Source organism: Oncorhynchus kisutch, linkage group LG3 (genome assembly GCF_002021735.2).
Source record: "Oncorhynchus kisutch isolate 150728-3 linkage group LG3, Okis_V2, whole genome shotgun sequence".
NCBI lineage: Eukaryota > Metazoa > Chordata > Actinopteri > Salmoniformes > Salmonidae > Oncorhynchus > Oncorhynchus kisutch.
Window position 1 is genome coordinate 33797358 of NC_034176.2, and position 27543 is coordinate 33824900.

Here is a 27543-nt window from a genome sequence, read left to right on the forward strand (position 1 = left end):
ATTGTTTTAAAGTCATCACTGGCCTCATGGTGACATCCCTGAGCGGTTTCCTTCCTCTCTGGCAGCTGAGTTAGGAAGTACGCCTGTATCTTTATCGTGATAACTTCACCATGCTCAAAGGGATATTGAATGTCTGCTTCTTTTTTACCTTCTTTGTGAGGCATTGGTGTTTGTGGTTGAAACTGTGTTTGAAATTCCCTGCTCGACTGAAGGACCTAACAGATGTGTGGGGTACAAAGATGAGGTAGTCATTCAAAATTCATGTTAAACACTATTATAGTTCATGTGACCTGTTAAGCACATTTTTACTCCTGACCTCATTCAGGCTTGCCATAACAAAGGTGTTGAATACTTGACTCAAAACCATTTCAGCTTTTCATTTTTTATTAATTTGTAAACATTTCGAAAAACATAATTCCATTTTGACATAAGACATTGTGTGTAGGCCAAATTCAGGCTGTAGCAACACAATGAGTAACAAGACAAGGAGTGTGAATAATTTCTGAAGGTAACTGTATTTTACTCTTCAGGGTGTGGATATCAGTCCTTTAGGACTACAGTTGGGATAATTAGAGAATGTAATTTGAGTTCACCAGATTGTTATATGAAGTGTCTGTACCTGTATTTTCTATCCTGTTTTTAAACTTTTTCTTAGTCTTCTCATCAATTCCCTCTCATCTTGCATTTCTTTTTATCTTTCTCGCATATTTCTGCTGCTCGCTCTCTCTCTTTAGTCTTTCTGAGGGAATCGTTTGCCATCACTACAGTGTCTGTCACATTCCTCAGATTCTGTATGACATTTTCCGGTCTTTTTTGATCTTTCCCCAGCTCCATCAAAGCTTTTACTCCTCCTTCATTCTCATCATCCACCTCCTTCACCCTCTTTATTTACTCATGCTCTCTCCCTTTCATTCTCTTTCTTTTCCTTCTTCACCAACTCCATCTCTTTTTCAATCTCTTCATACCACATCTTCAACTTCAAGTCTTCAACTTCTCCTTTAATCCAACTCCTTTCATATCCAGTCACTTGCTTCACCTCCTCCTTCCTATGCCCAAACTCCTCTCTCCATTTCTTTTCCCTTTTCAATCTTCTCCTTCAATCCCTCCAATTTCTCTTTCTTAGCCTCTTCCTTTGCCTTCTCTTCCACATCTAAACTCAGTAACAAAATAAAAACGTCCTCACTGTCAACTGCATTTATTTTCAGCAAACTTAACATGTAAATATTTGTATGAACAAAACACGATTCAACAACTGAGACAAGTTCCACAGACATGTGACTAAAATAAATTGAATAATGTGTCCCTGAACAAAGGGGGGGTCAAAATCAAAAGTAAGTCAGTATCTGGTGTGGCCACCAGCTGCATTAATTATTAAGTACTGCAGTGCATCTCCTCCTCATGGACTGCACCAGATTTGCCAGTTCTTGCTGTGAGATGTTGCCCCACTCTTCCACCAAGGCACCAGGAAGTTCCCAGATATTTCTGGGGGAAATGGCCCAAGCCCTCACCCTTTGACCAAACAGGTCCCAGACGTGCTCAATGGGATCCAGGATCTTCGCTGGCCATGGCAGAACACTGACATTCCTGTCTGCAGGAAATCACGAACAGAACGAGCAGTATGGCTGGTGGCATTGTTATGCTGGAGGGTCATGTCAGGATGAGCCTGCAGGAAGGTTACCACATGAGCGAGGATGTCTTCCCTATAACGCACAGCGCTGAGATTGCCTGCAATGACAACAAGCTCAGTCCGATGATGCTGTGACACACCGCCCCAGTCCATGACGCACCCTCCACTTCCAAATCGATCCTGCTCCAGAGTACAGGCCGGGTGTAACGCTCATTCTTTCGATGATAAATGCGAATCCTACCATTACCCCTGGTGAGACAAAACCACGACTCGTCAGTGAAGAGCACTTTTTGCCCGTCCTGTCTGGTCCAGCGATGGTGTGTTTGTGCCCATAGGCGACGTTGTTGCCGGTGATGTCTGGTGAGGACCTGCCTTACAACAGGCCTACAAGCCCTCAGTCAAGCTTCTCTCAGCCTATTGCGGATAGTCTGAGCACTGATGGAGGGATTGTGCGTTCCTGGTGTAATTCGGGTAGTTGTTGTTGCCATCCTGTACCGGTCCCGTAGGTGTGATGGTCGGATGTACTGATCCTGTGCAGGTGTTGTTACATGTGGTCTGCCACTGCGAGTACGATCAACTGTCCGTCCTGTCTCCCTGTAGCGCTGTCTTAGGCGTCTCACATTACCGACATTGCAATTTATTGCCCTGGCCACATCTGCAGTCCTCATACCTCCTTGCATCATGTCTAAGGCACGTTCACGCAGATGAGCAGGGACCTTGGGCATCTTTCTTTTGGTGTTTTTCAGAGTCAGTAGAAAGGCCTCTTTAGTGTCTTAAGTCTTCATAACTGTAACCTTAATTTCCTACCGTCTGTAAGCGGTTAGCGTCTTAACGACCGTTCCACAGGTGCATGTTCATTAATTGTTTATGGTCCATGGAATAAGCATGGGAAACAGTGTTTAAACCCTTTACAATGAAGATCTGTGAAGTTATTTAGATTTTTACGAATTATCTTTTAAAGACAGGGTCCTGAAAAATCCTACAATGTGATTTTCTGGATTTTATTAGTTTAAGTATACCTATGATGAAAATGACAGGCCTCATCTTTTTAAGTGGGAGAACTTGCACAATTGGTGGCTAACTAAATATTTTTTTGCCCCACTGTATATATTTTCAATTTTTTTATTCAAATGGAATGGAGTAGAACAGCAAACACACACATGGTCACTGCGCCTGCTACTCCTCTCCATTTCCATATGAAATAGCCGTTGGGTGCTGTTCGGGGGAGGGCAGGCCCACAACAATGGCCGGATTTGAATGGAATAGCACTTCAGCTTAGTGACTGTTCCCTCTGCTCTATACAATACATATCTGTTTATTTTATGTGATGATAAAATGCTCATACAATACAAATATTTTTTTTCATGTTGTTTTCTTTCACAGTGATAGCGACTCCGACTGGGAGCCCCCGGTGCCAAGCTGCCCGCTCTACCTCTGCTCCCTCTACTCCTGCCTCCAGTGGTGTTCATATGCCATAGTTCATTACTGCAGTCATGACTGTGCCTCAGGGCCAAAAGAGCACAGCATGGAGGCGTCGTTGTGTTCTGTGTCGCATGAAGTCCCCCATCACCTGCACCACTTGTTCAGTTTGCCTCTGCTTTACATCAGAAAGAGACTGCTATGGGACATGGCACAGGCAGCAAAATATTGTGTAGAGGACTTCCAAAGGGTCTGTTTTTTTAAATACACTGCTCAAAAAACAAAGGGAACACTTAAACAACACAATGTAACTCCAAGTCAATCACACTTCTGTGAAATCAAACTGTCCACTTAGGAAGAAACACTGATTGACAATAAATTTCACATGCTGTTGTGCAAATGGAATAGACAACAGGTGGAAATTATAGGCAATTAGCAAGGCACCCCCAATAAAGGAGTGGTTCTGCAGGTGATAACCACAGACCACTTCTCAGTTCCTATGCTTCCTGGCTGATGTTTTGGTCACTTTTGAATGCTGGCGGTAGTTTCACTCTAGTGGTAGCATGAGACGGAGTCTACAACCCACACAAGTGGCTCAGGTAGTGCAGCTCATCCAGGATGGCACATCAATGCGAGCTGTGGCAAGAAGGTTTGCTGTGTCTGTCAGCGTAGTGTCCAGAGCATGGAGGCGCTACCAGGAGACAGGCCAGTACATCAGGAGATGTGGAGGAGGCCGTAGGAGGGCAACAACCCAGCAGCAGGACCGCTACCTCCGCCTTTGTGCAAAATGACCTCCAGCAGGCCACAAATGTGCATGTGTCTTCTCAAATGGTCAGAAACAGACTCCATGAGGGTGGTATGAGGGCCTGACATCCACAGGTGGGGGTTGTGCTTACAGCCCAACACCGTGCAGGACGTTTGGCATTTGCCAGAGAACACCAAGATTGGCAAATTCGCCACTGGCACCCTGTGCTCTTCACAGATGAAAGCAGGTTCACACTGAGCACATGTGACAGACGTGACAGTCTGGAGACGCCGTGGAGAACGTTCTGCTGCCTGCAACATCCTCCAGCATGACCGGTTTGGCGGTGGGTCAGTCATGGTGTGGGGTGGCATTTCTTTGGGGGGCCGCACAGCCCTCCATGTGCTCGCCAGAGGTAGCCTGACTGCCATTAGGTACTGAGATGAGATCCTCAGACCCCTTGTGAGACCATATGCTGGTGCGGTTGGCCCTGGGTTCCTCCTAATGCAAGACAATGCAAGACCTCATGTGGCTGGAGTGTGTCAGCAGTTCCTGCAAGAGGAAGGCATTGATGCTATGGACTGGCCCGCCCGTTCCCCAGACCTGAATCCAATTGAGCACATCTGGGACATCATGTCTCGCTCCATCCACCAATGCCACGTTGCACCAGACTGTCCAGGAGTTGGTGGATGCTTTAGTCCAGGTCTGGGAGGAGATCCCTCAGGAGACCATCTGCCACCTCATCAGGAACATGCCCAGGCATTGTAGGGAGGCCACACACACTACTGAGCCTCATTTTGACTTGTTTTAAGGACATTACATGAAAGTTGGATCAGCCTGTAGTGTGGTTTTCCACTTTAATTTTGAGTGTGACTCCAAATCCAGACCTCCATGGGTTGATACATTTGATTTCCATTGATAATTTGTGTGATTTTGTTGTCAGCACATTCAACTATGTAAAGAAAAAAGTATTTAATAAGAATATTTCATTAATTCAGATCTAGGATGTTTTATTTTAGTGTTCCCTATATTTTTTGGAGCAGTGTATTTATTTTTTAAAACATTTTATATTTTTGTTGTGTGTGTTAGAATTGCTTTTTGATGTGTTGTATATAGTTATTTGCACTGTTGTATATAGTTATAGGTCATTTCACCAATTCGGCCACTTGGGTACATTTGGGCAACTTGTGTGGGACACCTGGGTGACTTCATGCTAAATGTCATGTAGCTCACCCATTCCTGAAACTTATCAGTCTGAAACTCTCCAGCATCCTATCTGACTGTGTGGCTATTCTAGTACATGTGAAAGATGATGCTACAACAATAAAAAACAGAAAACCTTCTATTTTCTTCCACCAGATCTACTGTGTTGTATTCTCCTACATTCAATTAACATTTCCACAAACTTCAGAATGTTTCCATTCAAATGTTACCAAGAATATGCATATCCTTGCCTCTGGGGCTGAGCTACAGGCAGTTAGATTAGGGTATGTCTTCAGGCGGAAATTGAGAACAAGGGATGCAGCCATAAGAGGTTAATGCTCTTATGGCTGCGATCCCCATACAGGGATCAACATCAGGGGAAATTTCAGTGTGAGAACTAAAAATACAACGTCGTAACATTAAACATTCTTGAAAATGTAAGTGTCTTACATCCTTCAAAAGATTAGAATCTTGGTAATCAAACTACGTTTTCCGATTTAAAATAGCTATTACAGAGAACAAATCCCATGTTTTTGTTTGAGAAGAGCAATCAACAACAAAAATATTTTCCGCCATGACAGTTTTTACACATTCACATCTGAAGGTAAAATTATGACTTAAACTCTGATATCTTGCTCTTATTTCTCTTCCTGAGGATCCCAGTGATCAAATAAAGTGCCGTTTTCTTTGATAAAATCAATTTTTATAGCCTAAACCGAAACATTTTGTAAACCGTTTGTTTCCCGTGAATTCCATCTCTATCAAAAAAATTTACGGAGCATTCGACGTTATTAAACATCGTAAACAATTGTTTATCTAGTCATGGTTGGTTTCAGTGCATTCCTCTGGATGTTTGCAACACAGCCAAACGGGATTGTTTTTTTTGCGGGGAGTATTGACCGAAGTGAACTGATTTGAAGACGACGATCAATGACTTCCTTGCGCACCAATTATTTTAGCGAAGCTTCGTTGATTGACTGTATTTCTGCCCAATGACCACTGATCTTCTTGAAATCTAGCTGGGTAGATAGCCAATGAGCTGAGGTAAACGCCAGTATGTGATGGTTATGGGTTGGACCACCATTCCTTGTTTGTAATCGCACGCGTAACGAACTCCATTCTCGCCTTGACATTCAGAGTAGTTTCAGTGACGCTTGTTACACACAGCAGTATTTTGGAAAGTAGTATTTTCAACAATTTCATTGAAGATGATGGCGAATAAATCAGGAAAAGCAAAGTCCAAGTCTAAGTATACAGATTTGCATCAGATTATAGAAGAGATTGATCGGGAAAGTGAGTCATATGATTCAAACAGAAGCTGAGGAGATGTTTCTGCAAGGACAGGAGGTACTTCTGGACGGGTAAGTGCTAATGCCGTTTTATGAAATATATATTTTTGCAAAAAATATATATATATTTGCAATGAAATGTGATGAAGTGTGTGGTTTGTTTGTGTGTGTGTATATATACACAATTTTGCCTAAGAACACAGCCATGAATAAAGAATGGTACCAACACTTCCTCCGAGAGCAACTTCTCCCAACCATCCAGGAACAGTTTGGTGACGAACAATGCCTTTTCTAGCGTGATGGAGCACCTTGCCATAAGGCAAAAGTGATAACTAAGTGGCTCGGGGAACAAAACATTGATATTTTGGGTCCATGGCCAGGAAACTCCCCAGACCTTAATCTCATTGAGAACTTGTGTTCAATCCTCAAGAGGAGGTGGGACAAACAAAACCCCACAAATTCTGACAAACTCCAAGCATTGATTATGCAAGAATGGGCTGCCATCAGTCAGGATGTGGCCCAGAAGTTAATTGACAGCATGCCAGCGCGGATTGCAGAGGTCTTGAAAAAGAAGGGTCAAACACTGCAAATATTGAATCTGCATCAACTTCATGTAATTGTCAATAAAAGCCTTTGACACTTATGAAATGCTTGTAATTATACTTCAGTATTCCATAGTAACATCTGACAAAATATCTAAAGACACTGAAGCAGCAGACTTTGTGGAAATTAATATTTGTGTCATTCTCAAAACTTTTGGCCACGACTGTAGAATAATAGTGAAGAAATCAAAACTATAAAACAACATATGGAATCATGTAGTAACTAAAAGGGTTCAATCAAAATATTTTATATTTGAGAGTCTTCAAAGTAGCCACCATTTGCCTTGATGACAGCTTTGCACACTCTAAAGTAATTCCTTCTTTACCAAGGCAAATCTACTGTGGCAATTTACCCAACACTGTATGAATGGAAACTAATCTTGGTATAGCCTACTGATATTATTTTATTTGTTTCATATTTATGTTACCCATCAAATACAACCGTCTAAAATAAAAGTGTCTGGTATGGTCATTTATTATCCCTGGAATGTCTATTTGAAACGTGTAACTAAATGTAAATTGGGGGAATTTAGTAATTTGGGCCAGAAGGGTGTGGGCAGAAACCCTAATCTCTAGGCCACCCCAGGCAACAGTTGAACTAGATTAAAAAATATATATTGTTTGGTGCCCACTCATGGAGAAAAAGTGAACTGCAGGTTAAAGCTTGTTTAAATTTCCTGATGCGCAGGGAATGTTTTGGTGACAAAATAGTGATCAAATTAAGATGCACCATTTATACAGGTGGCCACTGACACTACTTCCAGCCTGAAAAAAACTATCAGTGTCCTAAAGTGCTCCCTTGTTACTCCATGGGGCGGCAGGGTAGCCTAGTGGTTAGAGCGTTGGACTTGTAACCGTTCTGCCCCTGAACAGGCTGTGCCTAGGCCGTCATTGAAAATAAAAATTTGACTTGCCTAGTAAATGTATAAAACATACATTTTTAAAAGGAATTGTGGTTAAAACATGTATACAGAGACAATTCCATAAAAAAAACGAATACTATCCTTGTTTCTCGGACGTAAATTCTGCCCTTATTGTGATATTCAATACGATATGTTGGCAATACAGAGAGAGACGAGATATTTACTTCCCGGTCTTTGTTAAGGTTGAAGGGAACTTAATGGCAAGGACTATGCCACAAACAAGGACAATTTTGACATTTGAAATCAAATTTAAATTTTCAATGCATTTACCACCAATAAATCTTCAAAACAACTAGTTGAATACTGCCGTTAAAAGATGTGTTCAACTCATTTTGATAGTTCCTTATAGAACTGCTACAGACCTATATCCATCCTGCCCTGCCTATCTAAGGTCTTTGAAAGCCAAGTCAACAAACACGTCACTGACCATCTTGAATCTCACCGTACCTTCTCCACTGTGCAATCTGGTTTCCGAGCCGTTCACGGGTGCACCTCAGCCACGCTCAATCAAGGTACTAAACAATATATCATAAGCGCCATCGATAAAAATCAGTACTGTGCAGCCATCTTCATCGACCTTGCCAAGGCTTTCGACTCTGTCAATCACCATATTCTTATCGGCAGACTCAGTAGCCTCGGTTTTTCTGATGACTGCCTTGCCTGGTTCACCAACTACTTTGCAGACAGAGTTCAGTGTGTCAAATCGGAGGGCATGCTGTCCGGTCCTCTAGCAGTCTCTATGGGGATGCCACAGGTTTCAATTCTCGGGCCGACTCTTTTCTCTGTATATGTCAATGATGTTGCTCTTGCTGCGGGCGATTCCCTGATCCACCTCTACGCAGACGACACCATTCTGTATACTTCCGGCCCGTCCTTGGACACTGTGCTATCTAACCTCCAAACGAGCTTCAATGCCATACAACACTCCTTCCGTGGCCTCCAACTGCTCTTAAACGCTAGTAAAACCAAATGCATGCTTTTCAACCGTTCGCTGCCTGCACCCGCACGCCCGACTAGCATCACCACCCTGGATGGTTCCGACCTAGAATATGTGGACATCTATAAGTACCTAGGTGCCTGGCTAGACTGTAAACTCTCCTTTCAGACTCATATCAAACATCTCCAATCTAAAATCAAATCTAGAGTCGGCTTTCTATTCCGCAACAAAGCCTCCTTCACTCACGCCGCCAAACTTACCCTAGTAAAACTGACTATCCTACCGATCCTCGACTTTGGCGATGTCATCTACAAAATACAGTGTCTTGCGAAGACCTGAGACTGGGACGGAGATTTGTCTTCCAACAAGACAATGATCCAAAACATAAAGCAAAATCTACAATGGAATGGTTCAAAAATAAACATATCCAGGTGTTAGAATGGCCAAGTCAAAGTCCAGACCTGAATCCAATCGAGAATCTGTGGAAAGAACTGAAAACTGCTGTTCACAAATGCTCTCCATCCAACCTCACTGAGCTCGAGCTGTTTTGCAAGGAGGAATGGGAAAAAATTTCAGTCTCTCGGTGTGCAAAACTGATAGAGACATACCCCAAGCGACTTACAGCTGTAATCGCAGCAAAAGGTGGCGCTACAAAGTATTAACTTAAGGGGGCTGAATAATTTTGCACGCCCAATTTTTCAGTTTTTGATTTGTTAAAAAAGTTTGAAATATCCAATAAATGTCGTTCCACTTCATGATTGTGTCCCACTTGTTGTTGATTCTTCACAAAAAAATACAGTTTTATATCTTTATGTTTGAAGCCTGAAATGTGGCAAAAGGTCGCAAAGTTCAAGGGGGCCGAATACTTTCGCAAGGCACTGTAGCTTCCAACGCTCTACTCAGCAAACTGGATGCAGTTTATCACAGTGCCATCGGTTTTGTTACTAAAGCACCTTATACCACCCACCACTGCGACCTGTATGCTCTAGTTGGCTGGCCCTCGCTACATATTCGTCGCCAGACCCACTGGCTCCAGGTCATCTACAAGTCCATGCTAGGTAAAGCATGGACTTATCTCAGTTCACTGGTCACGATAGCAACACCCACCCGTAGCACACGCTCCAGCAGGTGTATCTCACTGATCATCCCTAAAGCCAACACCTCATTTGGCCGCCTTTCGTTCCAGTTCTCTGCTGCCTGTAACTGGAACGAATTGCAAAGATCGCTGAAGTTGGAGACTTATCTCCCTCACCAACTTCAAACATCTGCTATCTGAGCAGCTAACCGATCGCTGCAGCTGTACATAGTCTATCGGTAAATAGCCCACCCAATTTTACCTACCTCTTCCCCATACTGTTTATATTTATTTACTTTTCTGCTCTTTTGCACACCAATATCTCTACCTGTACATGACCATCTGATCATTTATCACTCCAGTGTTAATCTGCAAAATTGTAATTATTCGTCTACCTCCTTATGCCTTTTGCACACAATGTATAAAGACTCTTTTTTTCTTTTTTTTCTACTGTGTTATTGACTTGTTAATTGTTTACTCCATGTGTAACTCTGTGGTGTTGTCTGTTCACACTGCTATGCTTTATCTTGGCCAGGTCGCAGTTGTAAATGAGAACTTGTTCTCAACTAGCCTACCTAGTCAAACAATAGGTCAATAGATGAAATTGGGAGTGTTAATCTCTCGTTTTACATGAAGGCACATCAAATACAATTCATATGAAAAACAATATTTGCATGGATTATAGTGGTTCTTCATAGCCTACTGACAAAAGTAAACTCAACCATATAAATGTTACACACTTTGTTGGATTACTATCCTCAAGCTAGGAGTGGAAAAACTGGTTGTGTTCTTCTGAACACAACAAGAGACTAGACGGCACCAACAGAGATGGTCGCCTCGCTTCAGGTTCTTAGGAAACTATGCAGCAATTCATTTTTTATGTATAATATCTTACATTGTTAGCCCAGAAAATCTTAAGTGTTATTACATACAGCCGGGAAGTATTATTGGATATAAAAGTGACGTCAATTTACCAATGCAAAAGTATTTGCTTTTTCACTATGATCAGGTCATAAAATATTTACGGATACAATCTTGAAACCACTGATAGGGCTGTTAAGATGACCATATTACTGCCACACTGGCAGTCACGAGTCATGGACGGCAGTCAAATTCCACGTGACCAAGTCAAGGTAATTAGGCTTCTCCAAGCTCTGATTCTGCTGATGGTCATTAGTAGCCTACCAAACTTGCTAACTGCCTAGTACTCAGCACTCTATTGTCCCTCTAATCACTCTGACATCAATGCAAATGTTATCGACAATCTAATCAAACACTTCATAATTCCCTACCAGGAATACGACTTTCCCAAAGCGGATCCTTTGTTCGGACCTCCACCCTGGACATGGACTCTAATCCCAGAGGCCGACCCAAAACAACACGATCGCCGCAGGAGGGGCAGACGGAGCGGCTTACTGGTCAGACTTAGAAGGCGGGCACACCATCCACCGCTTCTGAGCATATTACTCGCCAATGTCCAATCTCTAGACAACAAGGTGGACGAAATTAGGGCACGAGTTGCCTTCCAGAGAGACATCAGAGATTGTAACATTCTCTGTTTCACGGAAACATGGCTCACTCGGGATATGTTGTCAGAGTTGGTACAGCCACCCATTTTCTTCATGCATCGTGCCGACAGAAACAAACATCTCTCTGGTAAGAAGGGCGAGGGTGTATGCCTTATGATTAACGACTCATGGTGTAATCATAAACATACAAGAACAAGTCCTTTTGTTCACCTGACCTAGAATTCCTAACCATAAATCCTGAGGCAGCATTTATTGTAGCTGGGGATTTTAACAAAGCTAATCTGAGAACAAGGCATCCTAAATTTTATCAGCATATTGAATACACGTCAAGAGCTGGTAGCATTCTGGACCATTGCTACTCTAACTTCCGCAATGCAAACAAAGTCCTCCCCCACCCTCCCTTTGGTAAATCTGACCATAACTCCATTTTGTTGCTCCCATCCTATAGGCAGAAAATAAAACCGTAAATACCCCCTAAAAAAATGTGGCCCTTTGGCTGAATATTATAATTCCCTTCTCCTGGCTGATGCAGAAGTACCTCTCACTCAAATGGCTCTCCATCACGTGATCAGGTCTTTCTCACAGGCTACAAGTGAAGACCGACATATCCGGGACGCAACTGCATGGGCCCTTATCAAATTCCGAGGCGCATATTGACGATATTGAAAGAACTGTCCACATTTACTTTTTCGCCAACAAGATGAGTAGACCTAACAAACAACTTTCCTTAACATAAATATAGTAGGCCTAGCCTATAGAAAGCTGATGGGATACCATTTTTAAGAGGCCATCAAAACTATTGTTCTCACGCAATCGCATAGCTTATAGAAATGTTGTGCAACATGACCTCATGGGCTCTCATGAAGTGTTTGATTAGATTGTCGATAACATTTGCATTGATGTCAGAGTGATTAGAGGGACAATAGAGTGCTGAGTACTAGGCAGTTAGCAAGTTTGGTAGGCTACTAATGACCATCAGCAGAATCAGAGCTTGGAGAAGCCTAATTACCTTGACTTGGTCACGTGGAATTTGACTGCCGTCCATGACTCGTGACTGCCAGTGTGGCAGTAATATGGTCATCTTAACAGCCCTATCAGTGGTTTCAAGATTGTATCCGTAAATATTTTATGACCTGATCATAGTGAAAAAGCAAATACTTTTGCATTTCCCGCTGTGTAAGGGACAGATCTAAAACTCATAGAAATTGTTGCATGTTGAGTTTATATTTTTGCTCAGTATAGATTATATAAAACTCAAACATAAAATACATCCCTCCCTACCTTGTAGGCTTAACCAATATCGAAGACTTCACCAATTGCCACTGCACAGTTTGGATTGATTTTTATTTGTCCCCCAAAAATAAAATACATATACACAAGTAATTATAAACATGACAGGGATTGAAAAATTAAGGTGGGGACTTATTTCCATTGTGGTCCCTACATTTGCTGCAGCATATGCTACAGTAATAAGGACTAAATCCGAGTCTAGTTTACACATCTCCATCTGGCTTTCAGAGCACTGTCAGTCTTCTCTCGCTCAATCAATTGAATTGCATGTCCCATGTGGCTCAGTTGGTAGAGCATGGCACTAGCAATGCCAGGGTTGTGGGTTTGATTCTCACGGAGACCAGAACGAATGGAAATGTATGCACTCACTATTGTAAGTCGCTCTGTATAAGAGTGTTTGCTAAATGACTACAATGTAAATCCAAAATAGATAATGCTGATCAAATTTGATATTGAGATACACATGTCCTAGCCTACCTCTTTCAGGTAATAAATAAAATGCAGTTATTAACCTTATAATTAGCTAACAAATGATGGGCTATGCATAACCTTCTAATTTATAGCCTCGTCTCTTGTGCAATATATACCATGCTCTCCGCTGGCCTCTCTCCTTAGCTCTTGGAGTCCCAGGAAAAGCTAGACTAGAATATCTTGCTGGAAGAATAATTTTTTTTGCATTTCTTATACTAATAGACTATTGGAAGAGGGATGCAAGCTCGTTTGCTGAATGTTAAATACAGCAGCCAATAGAACTCATGGCCACCGGCCAGGAAGTTTTAAAGAAGAGCGAATGCGGGATGGCAGTAGGCTGTAGCAGTTATTTGTTCAAACCCGTAACCATTCAATCTTTGTGAAGAGAAAAGAAAGCCATCTGCATCTTATTCTAGTCATATAATTATTTAAGCATGTCATTAAAATGATAAAGATCAGGACAACTAAACATTTCATTTAGGCTAACTGTTGAAGGAAAAGAAGGAATGAAGCAACAATAGAGAAAGGGGAGGTAGGCTAATACACACATCACACAACATTAGGGGAAATATTATGAAAAGTATGCATGAGTCAGCCTACTAACTATAAAAATGTAAAATAGGCCCTGTGTCCAAATTAAAATCAAATTCACGAGCCTATAATTGTACATTTGTAGGCTGCATGTCCTGTACCAGCATCTCATTCTCTCCTAGATTCATGGTTTGAAAGAGGTGCGTAAATCAAGTCGATATAATACAATAATAGTCTACATTCAAAACCATTAGCTTACTAGCGCTTGCTTCATTTACTTAGCCAAGAGAGCAGAGCTACATCTATGGGCTTTTCTGTTTTTCTGTTGCGCGTAATGTGCAGTAGCCCCTCATAGGCTATGTATTGGATAACGGCACAATCATTTCAGCTTTTTTTGGGCATGGACCCATACGGTTTTTAATGTAGGGATCATAAAATGTATTTCATGTATGGCTCTTCAGGCTCAGGTAGCATCCAACATGAATTTTCATGCCGATCAAACCTCTATTCAAATCCAGACATATGCTTTAGGATGACACTTACGGTTTGGGTGGGAAATACCAGGTTACCCAGGAGAAAAGTTTTGTTATTGGATGGAACATTTGTAAAATACAGGGAAAATATTCAAACCTAATATGTAGCTTATTCATTAGATGTTTCTAGCTAATGGTGATCCATCATGTGCAGGCATAATCAAAGAGACACTAGACTAGCGCACTTGCCATTGTCTTTAGGGTGTCTATAGCTAGGTTTCCATACAATTGGCAACAGATTTTCATGCAAATATAAAAAAAATCTGCATATAAACAATATGATCATTCCAGGATTTCCTTTAGGAAAATTTGGAGCCGGACAACGTGACCGGGAAGATTACTGGACAATTGAGAAATTTAAACAGACATCCATATGCATTCAGATCTGACTTGGTGCAGCCAGTTCCATCAATAAAGGAGGGATATTGGCCAAATGAGACACATATTAGTGTACTTAAAATAGTCTATAAAAGAATGACAAAAACACTAATCCTTGTGTTGATGTGTAGCATACGCGAAACTTCATAGCCTATTTGTTTTTCAGGCTACTTTCCTAAAACAATATAGATCCGTCAGAGATTTGAGCACTAAATGCATTAATATATAAGAAAGTGGCCTATATAAAAGGAAAATAAGCTTAAGCCTATCCCCAGAGAGAGATAGAAATACACAACAGTGCATTCGGAAAGTATTCAGACCCCTTGACTTTTTCCACATTTTGTTAAGTTACAGCCTTATATTCTAAAAATGATTAAATGTACACACAGTACCCCATAATGACAAAGCAAAAACAGGTTTTTAGAAATGGAAATATCACATTTACATAAGTATTTGCACCCTTTACTCAGTACTTTATTGAAGCACCTTTGGTAGCGATTACAACCTTGAGTCTTTTTGGGTATGACACAACAAGCATGGCACACCTGTATTTGGGGAGTCCGGGCTCTGGCTGGGCCAGTCAAGGACATTTAGAGACTTGTCCCAAAACCACTCCTGCGTTGTCTTGTGTGCTTAGGGTCATTGTCATGTTGGAAGGTGACCCTTCGCCCCAGTCTGAGATCCTGAGCGCTCTGGAGCAGGATTTCATCAAGGAGCTCTCTGTACATTGGGCTGTTCATCTTTCCATCAAACCTGACTAGCCTCCCAGTCCCTGTCAAAAACAACCCCACAGCATGATCATGCCACCGCCACGCTTCACCGTAGGGATGGTGCCAGGTTTCCTCCAAACGTGACGCTTGGCATTCAGGCCAAAGTGTTCAATCTTGTTTCTCATGGTCTGAGAGTCCTTTAGGTGCCTTTTGGCAAACTCAAAGCGGACTGTCATATGCCTTTTACTTAAGAGTGGCTTCCGTCTAGCCACTCTACCATAACGACCTGATTGGTGGAGTGCTGCAAAGATGGTTGTCCTTCTGGAAGGTTCTCCCATCTCCACAAAGGGAACTCTAGACTCTGTCAGAGTGACCATCAGGTTCTTGGTCACCTCCCTGACCAAAGCCCTTCAACGATTGCTCAGTTTGGCCGGGCGGCCAGCTCTAGGAAGGGTCTTGATGTTTCCAAACTTCTTCCATTTAAGAATGGAGGCCACTGTGTTCTTGGGACCTTCAATGCTGCAGAAATGTGTCGGTACCCTTCCCCAGATCTGTTCCTCGAAACAGTCCTATCAGCATGTTAAATGTGCAACCAGAGGTTAAAAAAAATTCTAGATCACCTGTACTCCACACACAGAGACGCGTACAAAGCTCTCCCTCGCCCTCCATTTGGGAAATCCGACCACAACTCTATCCTTCTGATTCTTGCTTACAAGCAAAAATTAAAGCAGGAAGCACAAGTGACTCGGCCTATAAAAAAGTGGTCAGATGAAGCAGATGCTAAACTACAGAACTGTTTTGCTATCACAGACTGGATCATGTTCCGGGATTCTTCCGATGGCATTGAGGAGTTCACCACATCAGTCACTGGCTTTATCAATAAGTGCATCGAGGACGTCGTCCCCACAGTGACTGTACGTACATACCAGAAGCCATGGATTACAGGCAACATTCGCACTGAGCTAAAGGGTAGAGCTACCGCTTTCAAGGTGCGGGACTCTAACCCGGAAGCTTACAATAAATCTTGCTATGCCCTGCGACGAACCTTCAAACATGCAAAGCGTCAATACAAGGCTAAGAATGAATCATCCGACGCTCGTCAGATGTGGCAGGGCTTGCAAACTATTACAGACTACAAAGGGAAGCACATCCGCGAGCTGCCAGTGACACGAGCCTACCAGACAAACTAAATCACTTCTATGCTCGCTTCGAGGCAAGCAACACTGAGGCATGAATGAGAGCATCAGCTGTTCAGGACGACTGTGTGATCACGCTCTCCGTAGCCGACATGAGTAAGACCTTTAAACAGGTCAACATACACAAGGCTGCGTGGCCAAATGAATTACCAGGACGTGTGCTCCGGGCATGTGCTGACCAAGCGGCAGGTGTCTTCACTGACATTTTCAACATGTTCCTGATTGAGTCTGTAATACCAACATGTTTCAAGCAGACCACCATAGTCCCTGTGCCCAAGAACACAAAGGTAACCTGCCTAAATGACTACAGACCCGTAGCACTCACGTCCGTAGCCATGAAGTGCTTTGAAAGGCTAGTAATGGCTCACATCAACACCATTATCCCAGAAACCCTAGACCCACTCCAATTTGCATACCGCCCAAACAGATCCACTGATAATGCAATCTCTATTGCACTCCACACTGCCCTTTCCCACCTGGGTAAAAGGAATACTTATGTGAGAATGCTATTCATTGACTACAACATCATAGTACCGTCAAAGCTCATCACTAAGCTAAGGATCCTGGGACTAAACACCTCCCTCTGCAACTGGATCCTGGACTTCCTGACTAGCCGCCCCCAGGTGGTGAGGGTAGGTAGCAACACATCTGCCACGCTGATCCTCAACACTGGAGCTCCCCAGGGGTGAGTGCTCAGTCCCCTCCTGTACTCCCTGTTCACCCACGACTGCCTGGCCAGGTACGACTCCAACACCATTATTAAGTTTGCAGACGACACAACTATGGTAGGCCTGATCACCGACAATGACGAGACGGAGGTCCGAGACCTGGCCGGATGGTGTCAGAATAACAACCTATCCCTCAACATAACAAAGACAAAGGAGATGATTGTGGACTACAGGACAAGGAGGACCGAGCACGCCCCCATTCTCATCGACGTGGCTGTAGTGGAGCAGGTTGAGAACAAAAACAAACTAGAGTGGTCCAAACACACCAAGACAGTCGTGAAGAGGGCACGACAAAGCCTTTTCCCCCTCAGGAAACTAAAAAGATTTGGCATGGGTCCCGAGATCCTCAAAATGTTCTACAGCTGCAACATACATTTTACTGGTTGCATCACTGCCTGGTATAGAAATTGCTCAGCCTCCGACCGCAAGGCACTACAGAAGGTAGTGCGTACGGGGCTAAGCTGGGGCTAAGCTGCCTGCCATCCAGGACCTCTACACCAGGCGGTGTCAGAGAAAGGCCCTAAAAATGGTCAAAGACCCCACCCACCCCAGCAATAGACTGTTCTCTCTACTACCACCACATGGCAAGAAGTACCGGAGTGCCAAGGCTCCTCAACAGTTTTTACCCCCAAGCCATAAGACTCCTGAACAGGTAATCAAATGGCTACCCGGACTATTTGCATTGTGTGCCCCCCCATCCCCTCTTTTACGCTGCTGCTACTCTCTGTCTATCATATATGCATAGTCACTTTAATCATATGTACATACTACCGCAATCAGACTGACTAACCAGTGTTTGTATGTAGCCTTGCTACTTTTAAAGCCTCGCTACTGTTATTTTTCACTATTTCTTTACCCACCTATTGTTCACCAAATACCTTTTCTGCACTATTGGTTAGAGCCTGTAAGTGAGCATTTCACTGTAAGTTCTACACCTGTTGTAGTCGGAGCACGTAACAAATAAACTTTGATTTGAATAAAACCCTCTATATTTATTGAAAGGAGCATCAACCTCATCACTGTGTGCACTTTCACCACCCTGTGAAGTTTATCATAATTTATTTAATCTGTAGCCTGAAACTGCATGCTTTCCCATGATGTCGTGACATTTGTTATTCAACATTTGGGCTACTTTACAGCATAAAAGGGTTTGATGGAAACCTGCTAAACGTCAAACCATTTTGAGGATGCGTGCATGCCTACAGGAAACTTTTGAAGTAGCCTAATCTGATTAAAACATTGATTGATTGTGTTTGCCACATTTGAGATGTATTACATTTTATAAGTTAAATGATAAATATTTAGGCTATATTGAAGCTTGGGTTCTAGGTACAGCTGCATGGATTGCAGAGGAGGCAGAGCTTGTTTTAAGCTTTCCTGATTAACTGGGCCTGCCGGGAGAATTTGTGGCCACATTATTATAGGACAACTTGGGAGAATGATGATATGAAACAGACTGCGCATTCAGTATCAGCATTAAAAATACAGCCAGACTGGCCTGCTGTGCCTTTCTAGACCTTATAAACTGTTGTAAGTAGACCCACAACTGATCCAAATCGAATGAAACATTCAAATCACAGAGCTTTTGCACCATTATTCAAATGACATTTTCACCTCAGCCTAGAGTAGAATTTTTACTCACTTGAATACAATAATGCAATTATTCAATGCATTGTGGTGTTGTCGGATAGTCTAGGAAGGATACTTGTACTGTCCCTAAACAAGACCAATAGAGGAGCTTTGTGTTTCATGTCTTCACTGTTCTTTCATGCGCAATGATGCACCTGTCCGCTGCCTACAGTATCAGCTACTCATATTTGTACTTGTCAATTCATATTGAAAATTGATGCAACATGAATGCTTTTATGTGTGGTATGATTGCTAGTTAGCCTATTTCCGATCTGGACAAATGTTTCACCTACCACTATTATCGCTATGAAAGATGGCAGGATAGACTTAGACTGGTACTGACCTGTGGTATAGTAAAGGTTAGCACATGGAAAAGCGTAGTGCATAATGGAAGTACCAAAACACCCTTGAGATAGGGGAAGCGCATGCAAGCAGAAGAGGAAATTTGGCTAGGACGGAAGAAATTATATAGTAAAACCTGCAAGAGTTAATGTTAACCAGGAAAGAAAAAACACATTACCCCCCTGTGCCCAATAAAAAAAATACACACAACCCTCCCCAAAGCAAAAATAAATAACTAAATTGACAACCCTCCCCTATTTTGGGCCACCCTTCCATCCCAGTAAATGTGATCTATCCCTAAACACATTGCAAATAGGCTCAGAAAAACTCATCCGCGCACACACACAGGCGTATCAGATTACTTTGTAGCTACCGTTATTTTCTTGCAATACGACTTGAGACGTTGAAGAATTTCAGCTTTGCCGAGTGAACTCGTGTCGTCCACTGTACCTTTGCTTTTCCATTAAATGTCATTGTTATGGAACAGCTTTGTTTTCTTCAAAATATGAAAATAAATCTGACCTGTCATCGTCTCCGCTCGAGAAAGTCACTCTCGGATTTAAAGCGTATAGTATTTTTTAAATTTAAAGAAAAAGTTTATCCAAATATTTTGCACAATTAAAAATATACATTGCTAGAGGCTCTATGTTTTAGTTCATTGTAACAAAAATAAAAATGTTGAATTGTCTCACGAAGAAAAAGCAACAATTAACGTTACAGTGGTGGGTGTCGACAGTTTAGATCAGACAGGGGCGTGTCTTGTGGTTCTTGAATGGGAATTTTAACCCGTTCACTCAATCAATTTATATTCAAAAACGTGCAACAAGTGCCATCCCACGGTTTAGTTAGTAATGGCGATTTCGTTGAGTGTATCATGATTTAGAGATGCAGACACATGTATTAAGTTCGATTCACTACCAATTACCGCCGAGTACGAATAGCTACAGCGTAAGTTAGCTAGCTAACTCAGTTTTTCCATCCTTCAAAGCATCATTCGTTCCATCGAGAGCAGCCGAGTGAGTATTTTGAGTGAAATTGATGTACTTCACACGCGCTGGTCAATTTATGTTGTCGAGCTACGGTTGTTTGATTTGCTTTGTTAGTGAGAAGTTACAGCTAAGTTACTAACTACTCAAACGTGCACGGAGAAAGCCAATACACACCTTCCAACTCGATTGCTAACAGGTGCCTTTCGCCAGAACAGCTAGCTACTTCGGCCTGGCGCTGTGTCAACACTAGCATGGGCTGCCGCTAGTGGGCTTCTTCTTTATGGAAGTCCACTATCTTAATGGAAGCCCACTAGCGGCTGCTTAGGCTATGTCAACACTGGGCCTTGTTCAGTAGAACACAATGAGAACATTAATTCAGATAGAAATATAACCAACAGACATGCATGCATTTTACACGCAGAGTAAATAATATTTTCAGTACTGCACATGTAAAGTAAATTCCATGTCAGGCGTGTCTGTAACACAAAATACACTTCATGACAAAGTATGTGGACACCTGCTCGTCGAACATCTCATTCATAATCATGCCCATTAATATCAGTGGTGTAAAGTACTTAAGTAAAAACACTTTAAAGTACTACTTAAGTAGTTTGTTGGGGTATCTGTACTTTACTATTTATATTTTGGACAAATTTTACTTTACTACATTCCTTAAAGAAAATTATTGTACTTTTCACTCCATAAATTTTCCTTGACACCCAAAAGTACTCCTTACATTTGGAATACTTAGCAGGACAGGAAAATAGTCAAATTCATGCATTTACTGAACATCTCTACTGATGTCTGAATGTTGTGGCTTTTCATAAATGAAAAAAATAACAAGAAAATGGTGCCATCTGGCTTGCATTATATAAAGATTTTTTTTAATTATTTATACTTTTATTTTGATGCTTAAGTATATTTTTAAACCAAATACTTAGACTTCTACTCAAATAGAATTTTACTGGATGGCTTTTACTTGTTATTTTCTATTAAGGTATCTTTACTTTTACTCAAGTATGACAGTTGGGTACATTTTCCACCACTGATTTAATATGGAGTTGGTCCCCCCCCTTTGTACAACAGCCGCTTTCCACTAGATGTTGGAACATTGCTATGGGGACTTGCTTCCATTCAGCCACAAGAACATTAGTAAAGTCGGGCACTGATGTTAGGCGATTAGTCCTGGCTCACAGTTGGCGTTCCAATTCATCCCAAAGGTGTTTGATGGGGTTAAGGTCAGGGCTCTGTGCAGGCCAGTCAAGTTCTTCCACACCGATCTCAACAAACCATTTCTGTATGGACCTTGCTTTGTGCACGAGGGCATTGTCATGCTGAAATAGGAAAGGGCCTTCTCCAAACTGTTGCCACAAAGTTGGAAGCACAGAATCATCTAGAATGTCATTGCATGTTGTAGCTTTAAGATTTCCCTTCACTGGAACTAAGGGGCCTAGCCCGAACCATGGAAAAACAGCCTCAGACCATTATACCACCTCCACCAAACTTTGCAGTAGGCACTATGCATTCGGGCAGGTAGTGTTCTCCTGGCGTCCACCAAACCCAGATTCATCCGTTGGACAGCCAGATGGTGAAGCGCGATTCATCACTCAAGAGAACGCGTTTCCACAGCCCAATGGCGGCAAGCTTTACACCACTCCAGCCGACACTTGGCATTGCGCATGGTGATCTTAGGCTTGTGTGTGGCTGCTCGGGATTGGAATCCCATTTCAAGAAGCTCCCGATGAACAGTTCTTGTACTGATGTTGCTTCCAGAGGCAGTTTGAAACTCTGTAGTGAGTGTTGCAACCGAGGTGAGCTTGTGTGGCCTGCCACTTCGCAGGTGAGCCGTTATTGCTCCTAGACGTTTCCACTTCACAATAACAACACTTACAGTTGGCCGCAGCATCTGACTTGTTGGAAAGGTGGCATCCTATTGCGGTGCCATGTTGAAAGTCACCTGAGCTCTTCAGTAAGGCCATTCTACTGCCAATGTTTGTCTATGGAGATTGAATGGCTGTGTGCTTGATTTTATACACCTGTCAGCAACAAGTGTTGCTGAAATAGCTGAATCCACAAATTTGAAGGGGTGTCCACATACTTTTGTTTATATAGCGTATGTCCATGTGAAAGTTCCACAACAGTGCCCTAGTAGCTTAATGAACTAAGAAACACAATCTGATTTACATTCCAACCTTCCCTCTGATCTTACTTCTTCAGGTGCGTTCTCAGACCAACCAGGAGGTGACCGACCGCAGTGTCCAGCTCCAGCCCAGCAGTAATGGCTCCCCCTACCATTGGTGCTGCTTCTCCCAATCCTCAGGTCAGAGAGAACCCCCCTCCCAGGCAGGGCAGGACTCGCCGGGCCCGTGGCGGAGGAGGCCACAGCCGCCGCAGCCTCCTCCGCTTCAGTGTCATGCTAATGACGGTAAGACGCATGGTTACCAGCCACACCAGCCTGGTCAGACGCTTACTCCCCTTCCTGTCCTCCATGTGCTCTAGCCTGGAACGCATTGCCGTGGCAGCGGAGGGGTACACCACCACCAATACTCGCTCCACCAACGCAAATGCTCCCTTTATTGGGTCCTCCTCCACTCGTCCTGCTTCCAGCACCCCAGCCACTGCTAGCAGTGCGCCCTCTAACCCAGCCAATCCACCCAGGGCACTCTCCTCCACCACCACCACCCAGATCCGCAGTCGTACTCGCACAACCGGCACCCGTCGATCTCTCATCCGAGCCCGGACCAACCGCAGAATGGGCCTGTCTCGTATCATTGAGACCCATCTGTCCAGACGAGGCTCCCTCCGTGAGAGGGACAGATGAGAGCTCTAAGGAATGAGAGACTCAGATGGGGTTTCTGTTTTCTATGTTGCCTACCTTGTTTTTGGTGACCTGTTCCTTGGTTTGTTTTAATAAATGCCACCTATGAATGTAGATGGGTTTTGTTGACCTTGCTTGCATTGCTGGCTGCATGTACAGTATTATCTGTGCCCAGTGACGTTTATCTTTTGTGAAATGTACAGATTCATTACCCTTACAGTACATTTAATTTTCATGTGGGTTCAAAGAGCTTCTACTCCATTTCCTTTTCCTGGTGATATTTGAATTGATGGTGTTTTATATTGTTAGCTAAAATCAGTGTTTCCCTTAGCCTAATTAATAATTGGAGACTATTCCTCAATGGTTAATGATTTATCATTGTTTGGTCCAGTGAAAGCACTGACTCTGTATTTGCAGTAATAATATGTACTTCTAAGGCATTGGTTGTTATTTGATGCTGTGGCACCGGTTCTTTACAAATTACATTAGTGCTACTGTGCAAGCCAAGCACTGGCCCTCTAATAGTAATGGAGTTTAATGCAGTGCTATAAGACTCTGACTCCTCGCTCATGTAGAAACTGCTCTGCCTTCTCATCAGGTTTGGTACCCATCGTCTAACAATACCTATAAGGATGGTAACAATCGCTAATGGACAACATCACATGATTATTTACTGAGCAATAACATTGCAAGAGATTGGGGAAGGTACCACACTGAGAAAGGATGGGAGAGAGCTTTTGTTTGTAATTTTTCTAGCTTAATTTGTTATGCATCTGTCTGTCAAAATGGGTGTCAATATGATTTATAAACCAAAGAATTTGTATATTTACTACTATTACATATCCTATACTTGATTACTTTTGTTATACGTTTACTAGTTCGTTTGTTTATTCCTGACATCAAATAAAGATTTGAATGGATTTTGTCAATGAGTTTTTAAGTGTTGCACATTCAGAGATGGTGACAACCAAGGTGTAGTGTTTTTTCTTGCCACTAGATGGCGATAGGTCCTTTAATTTTATGACGTTTAGTGTTTCATCTGAGTAGTTCAATGAAGACAACTTTAATAGTCCTAGGTTGTCATCCTTTTTGACTGGAGTCAGAGGGAGCAAGTCAAAAATCTGTGCAGGCAGCAATGAGACACACACACAGACATTTTGATTGTGCGGTTGTTGATGGATGAATGTGTTTAATCTTAGCGGTAGCCTATCGGTAACACATTTAAATATAAATATTTTCAATTTCCTGAATCAATCTGCAGTTGTATTTTCATAGCTGTACTCTGCTCTTTGGTTTTCAGAGACAAAACAATCACCACATGTTAAATTGTCTATTAGAGAAAAAGTTTAGAGCCAAGACAAAATCACTTGACACAAGTTTACTTTGAGCACATCTTTCCATTCCCATTGTCTCGTTCTTCATGATGAACTTAGCAGAGATAAATCATAGTGCCAGTGCTCTTGTCATTGGTGTGAGTATACTATGGGGGCACCCCATTCCTCTGATCAAAAGCAGTGTACTGTGTAGGGAATAGGGTTTCATTGAACCCTTCTCACGGGAGGGCAGTAAAGTACATCAGTCAACAAATTACTTGTCAGGAGTTGTGCTGGGCTGTGTAGAGGCCATGCATTACTCACGAGACGTAAAACATATCTTGGTCTTGTAACAATGAGAGTTACTAGACAGCTATCGTACCACACTGAATGGCTCAACGATCAATGCTGTCAGAACACTGCATCTTGACAGTTACACACGACTACACCAAATGCATGGATTTCTATTATATTGAGTCCTCTTAAAGGTCCAGTGCAGTCAAAAACATGATTTTTCTGTGTTTTATATATTTATTTCCACACTACGAGGTTGGAATGATACTGTGAAGATGATAATGCCCTTTTAGTGTAACAGCTGTTTGAAGAGAGCGGCTGAAATTTTGGCCTTCCATGGTGACATCACCATGCAGTAATTAAATGTGCTACACATTGGATATTTAAAAACGTTTCCATTTTGCGTTGTGTAATGATGGTGTTTTACAGTATTACTTACCCACCAGTGTTGTGATATGCTGTGATATTTGCCTGTTGTCAAACTGGGACCGCTGCTCTGACATTGGCTGTACATTTTTCGCTGGTAAAGTAGCTATTGGCAAAGTCAGAGCTAGTAAAGGGGAAAAGGGTCAAGTGCAAGTGCAAGTGTTAGTTCACAAAATTATTTTTTCTTTTTTTTGGTGGTTGAGGAGGGATGCTATGGGATTAGATAAAATACTCTTTAAAAAGGTAGGGTTCCAGATGTTTTCGGAAGATGGACAGGGACTCTGCTACCCTAGTTTCAGGGGGAAGCTGGTTCCACCATTGGGGTGCCAGGACAGAGAAGAGCTTGGACTAGGCTGAGAGGGAGCTGCCCTCCCGTAGGGGTGGGAGGGCCAAGAGACCAGAGGTGGCAGAACTGAGTACTCGGGTTGGGGTGTAGGGTTTGAGCAGAGCCTGGAGGTAGGGAGGGGCAGTTCCTCTTGCTGCTCTGTAGGCAAGTACCGTGGTTTGTAGTGGATATGAGCTTCAAATGGAAGCTAGTGGAGTGTGCGGAGGAGCAGGGAGAATTTGGGAAGGATAAACAACAAGGCGGGCTGCAGAGTTCTGGATAAGTTGCAGGGGTTTGATGGCACAAGCGAGAAGCCCAGCCAACAGCAAGTTGCAGTAGTCAAATCAAAATCAAATCAAATGTATTTATATAGCCCTTCGTACATCAGCTGATATCTCAAAGTGCTGTACAGAAACCCAGCCTAAAACCCCAAACTGCAAACAATGCAGGTGTAGAAGCACGGTGGCTAGGAAAAACTCCCTAGGAAGAAACCTAGAGAAGAACCAGGCTATGTGGGGTGGCCAGTCCTCTTCTGGCTGTGCCGGGTGGAGATTGTAACAGAACATGGCCAAGATGTTCAAATGTTCATATATGACCAGCATGGTCAAATAATAATAATCACAGGCAGAACAGTTGAAACTGGAGCAGCAGCATGGCCAGGTGGACTGGGGACAGCTAGGAGTCATCATGTCAGGTAGTCCTGAGGCATGGTCCTAGGGCTCAGGTCCTCCGAGAGAGAGAAAGAAAGAGAATTAGAGAGAGCCTACTTAAATTCACACAGGACACCGGATAGGACAGGAGAAGTACTCCAGATATAACAAACTGACCCTAGCCTGACACATAAACTACTGCAGCATAAAGTGTATTGCCTGCCTTGTGAGTGGGAGGGGACTGCAAAAGGGTGAGGTCTAAAGAGGCAAGGAGGGGAAGAAAGAGTTGGAAAGAAATTAATCAAAGGTAGATTTCAGGAGGTTGAAGTCGCCCAGTACGACGAGCGGTGAAGAACCCTCAGGAAATTAGCTTATCAAGGTGTCAAGCTCAGGTGGGCGATAGATGATAACAATGTTAACCTTGAGCGGCGGACAAGTGACAGTGACAGCATTGAATTGAAATGAGGAGATGGACAGGTAAGAGAGGAAGAAAATAAACGTTTTTGGATGGATAATCAATAGCAAACGGATTATCAATATCAAAAGATTGTTACTCTAGCTTTTTGTGCATGATTAATACCTGAAGTGTTGGATTGTTTCAGCTGGGTTCACTTCCTTTGCCCCAGTATAAAACACTCCACTGTTAGTAAGAGTGGAAAATCGAGGCCTTTGATTTGCTTTCAGGGAGCTTAATTCCACTCAATGAGAGGTTTTCAGTAACAGTGAAGGGTTGTAGTCTGTATCAAAGGTACCTCAGTTTTGTACACCGGTACTAATCCATGAGAAAGGGAAACCGTCTGGTTTAAAAGTGTAAGTCTATTTGTTGTGGGCGAGTGTTTGGCACGCTCTGCTATGAGGCTCCTGCTCCAAGGCAACTGGTCCTTTGACTATATACACTTTACACACGCACGAATAGGCAGACTCACATAAACACACACACACTTGGCTGTGGCATTTGTAATGGGCTTTGACTTTAGCTGTCTTGTTAATGGCACCTATCAGGTTTAGTCCTGTTAGCTCTGTAAACTAACCACACAGGGTACAAGACACACACACACACTTATCTGTCTCTCCACCTCTCTCTCTATCCGTAGTAGTATCACATTGCATAGTCTAAAGTAGATCATCCAGACATTGTTGATGTGGTGATTGGTATGTGTCTGATTTGTGTTTATAGCATAAAATCTCTATGGTTTAGATTGGCAATTGTTCCTAGTTTAGTTTAGTTTGTAGGCTATAATCTAAGGATGTTTGGTATCTTTGTCATTTTGATAGTGTTATTGTCTGTAGACCAGTCTTCTCCATACTGTACTTACGTAGAAGCACTCATAAACAAACCTTATTAGGTACCAGGTGTTGTGTTCAACCAGTTTTTCTTGTTAGAGCGGTGACGTGCCTACACCCCTTTCCATTTAACTGGCAACTTTTCACGTGAAATACAGGCTTACCTATATACTGTAATGCACAGACAGAGGGAAAATAAAGAGAAAAGACATAATACAGAAACAAATAATTTCCATATTAAAAGAGCCTAACAATATTTAGGCCATTTGACTTGCTTTTAGGCCAACTGA

General features: G+C 42.6%; 1 protein-coding gene across 2 annotated transcripts; it reads left to right on the forward strand.

The window, feature by feature from the left end:
• The first annotated feature begins 19893 nt into the window (after positions 1-19893).
• LOC109872212 (uncharacterized) lies at positions 19894-23890 on the forward strand. 2 transcript variants are annotated; one of them, XR_002252421.2, is made up of 3 exons: positions 19894-20170; positions 22361-22568; positions 22643-23890. XR_002252421.2 is itself a non-coding variant. In XM_020463369.2 (2 exons), exon 2 carries the CDS (start codon positions 22422-22424, stop codon positions 22962-22964), a length of 543 nt encoding a protein of 180 aa, XP_020318958.1. In that variant the 5' UTR covers positions 19894-20170; positions 22361-22421; the 3' UTR covers positions 22965-23890. The 2 variants fall into 2 exon arrangements, 1 of the variants encoding a protein (XP_020318958.1); XM_020463369.2 differs by having other exon boundaries at positions 22361-23890.
• Positions 23891-27543: the final 3653 nt, after the last annotated feature.

Excerpts from the sequence above, each read along its gene's own strand:
- LOC109872212 (XM_020463369.2), top strand. The coding sequence starts at position 22,422 with ATGGCTCCCCCTACCATTGGTGCTGCTTCTCCCAATCCTCAGGTCAGA.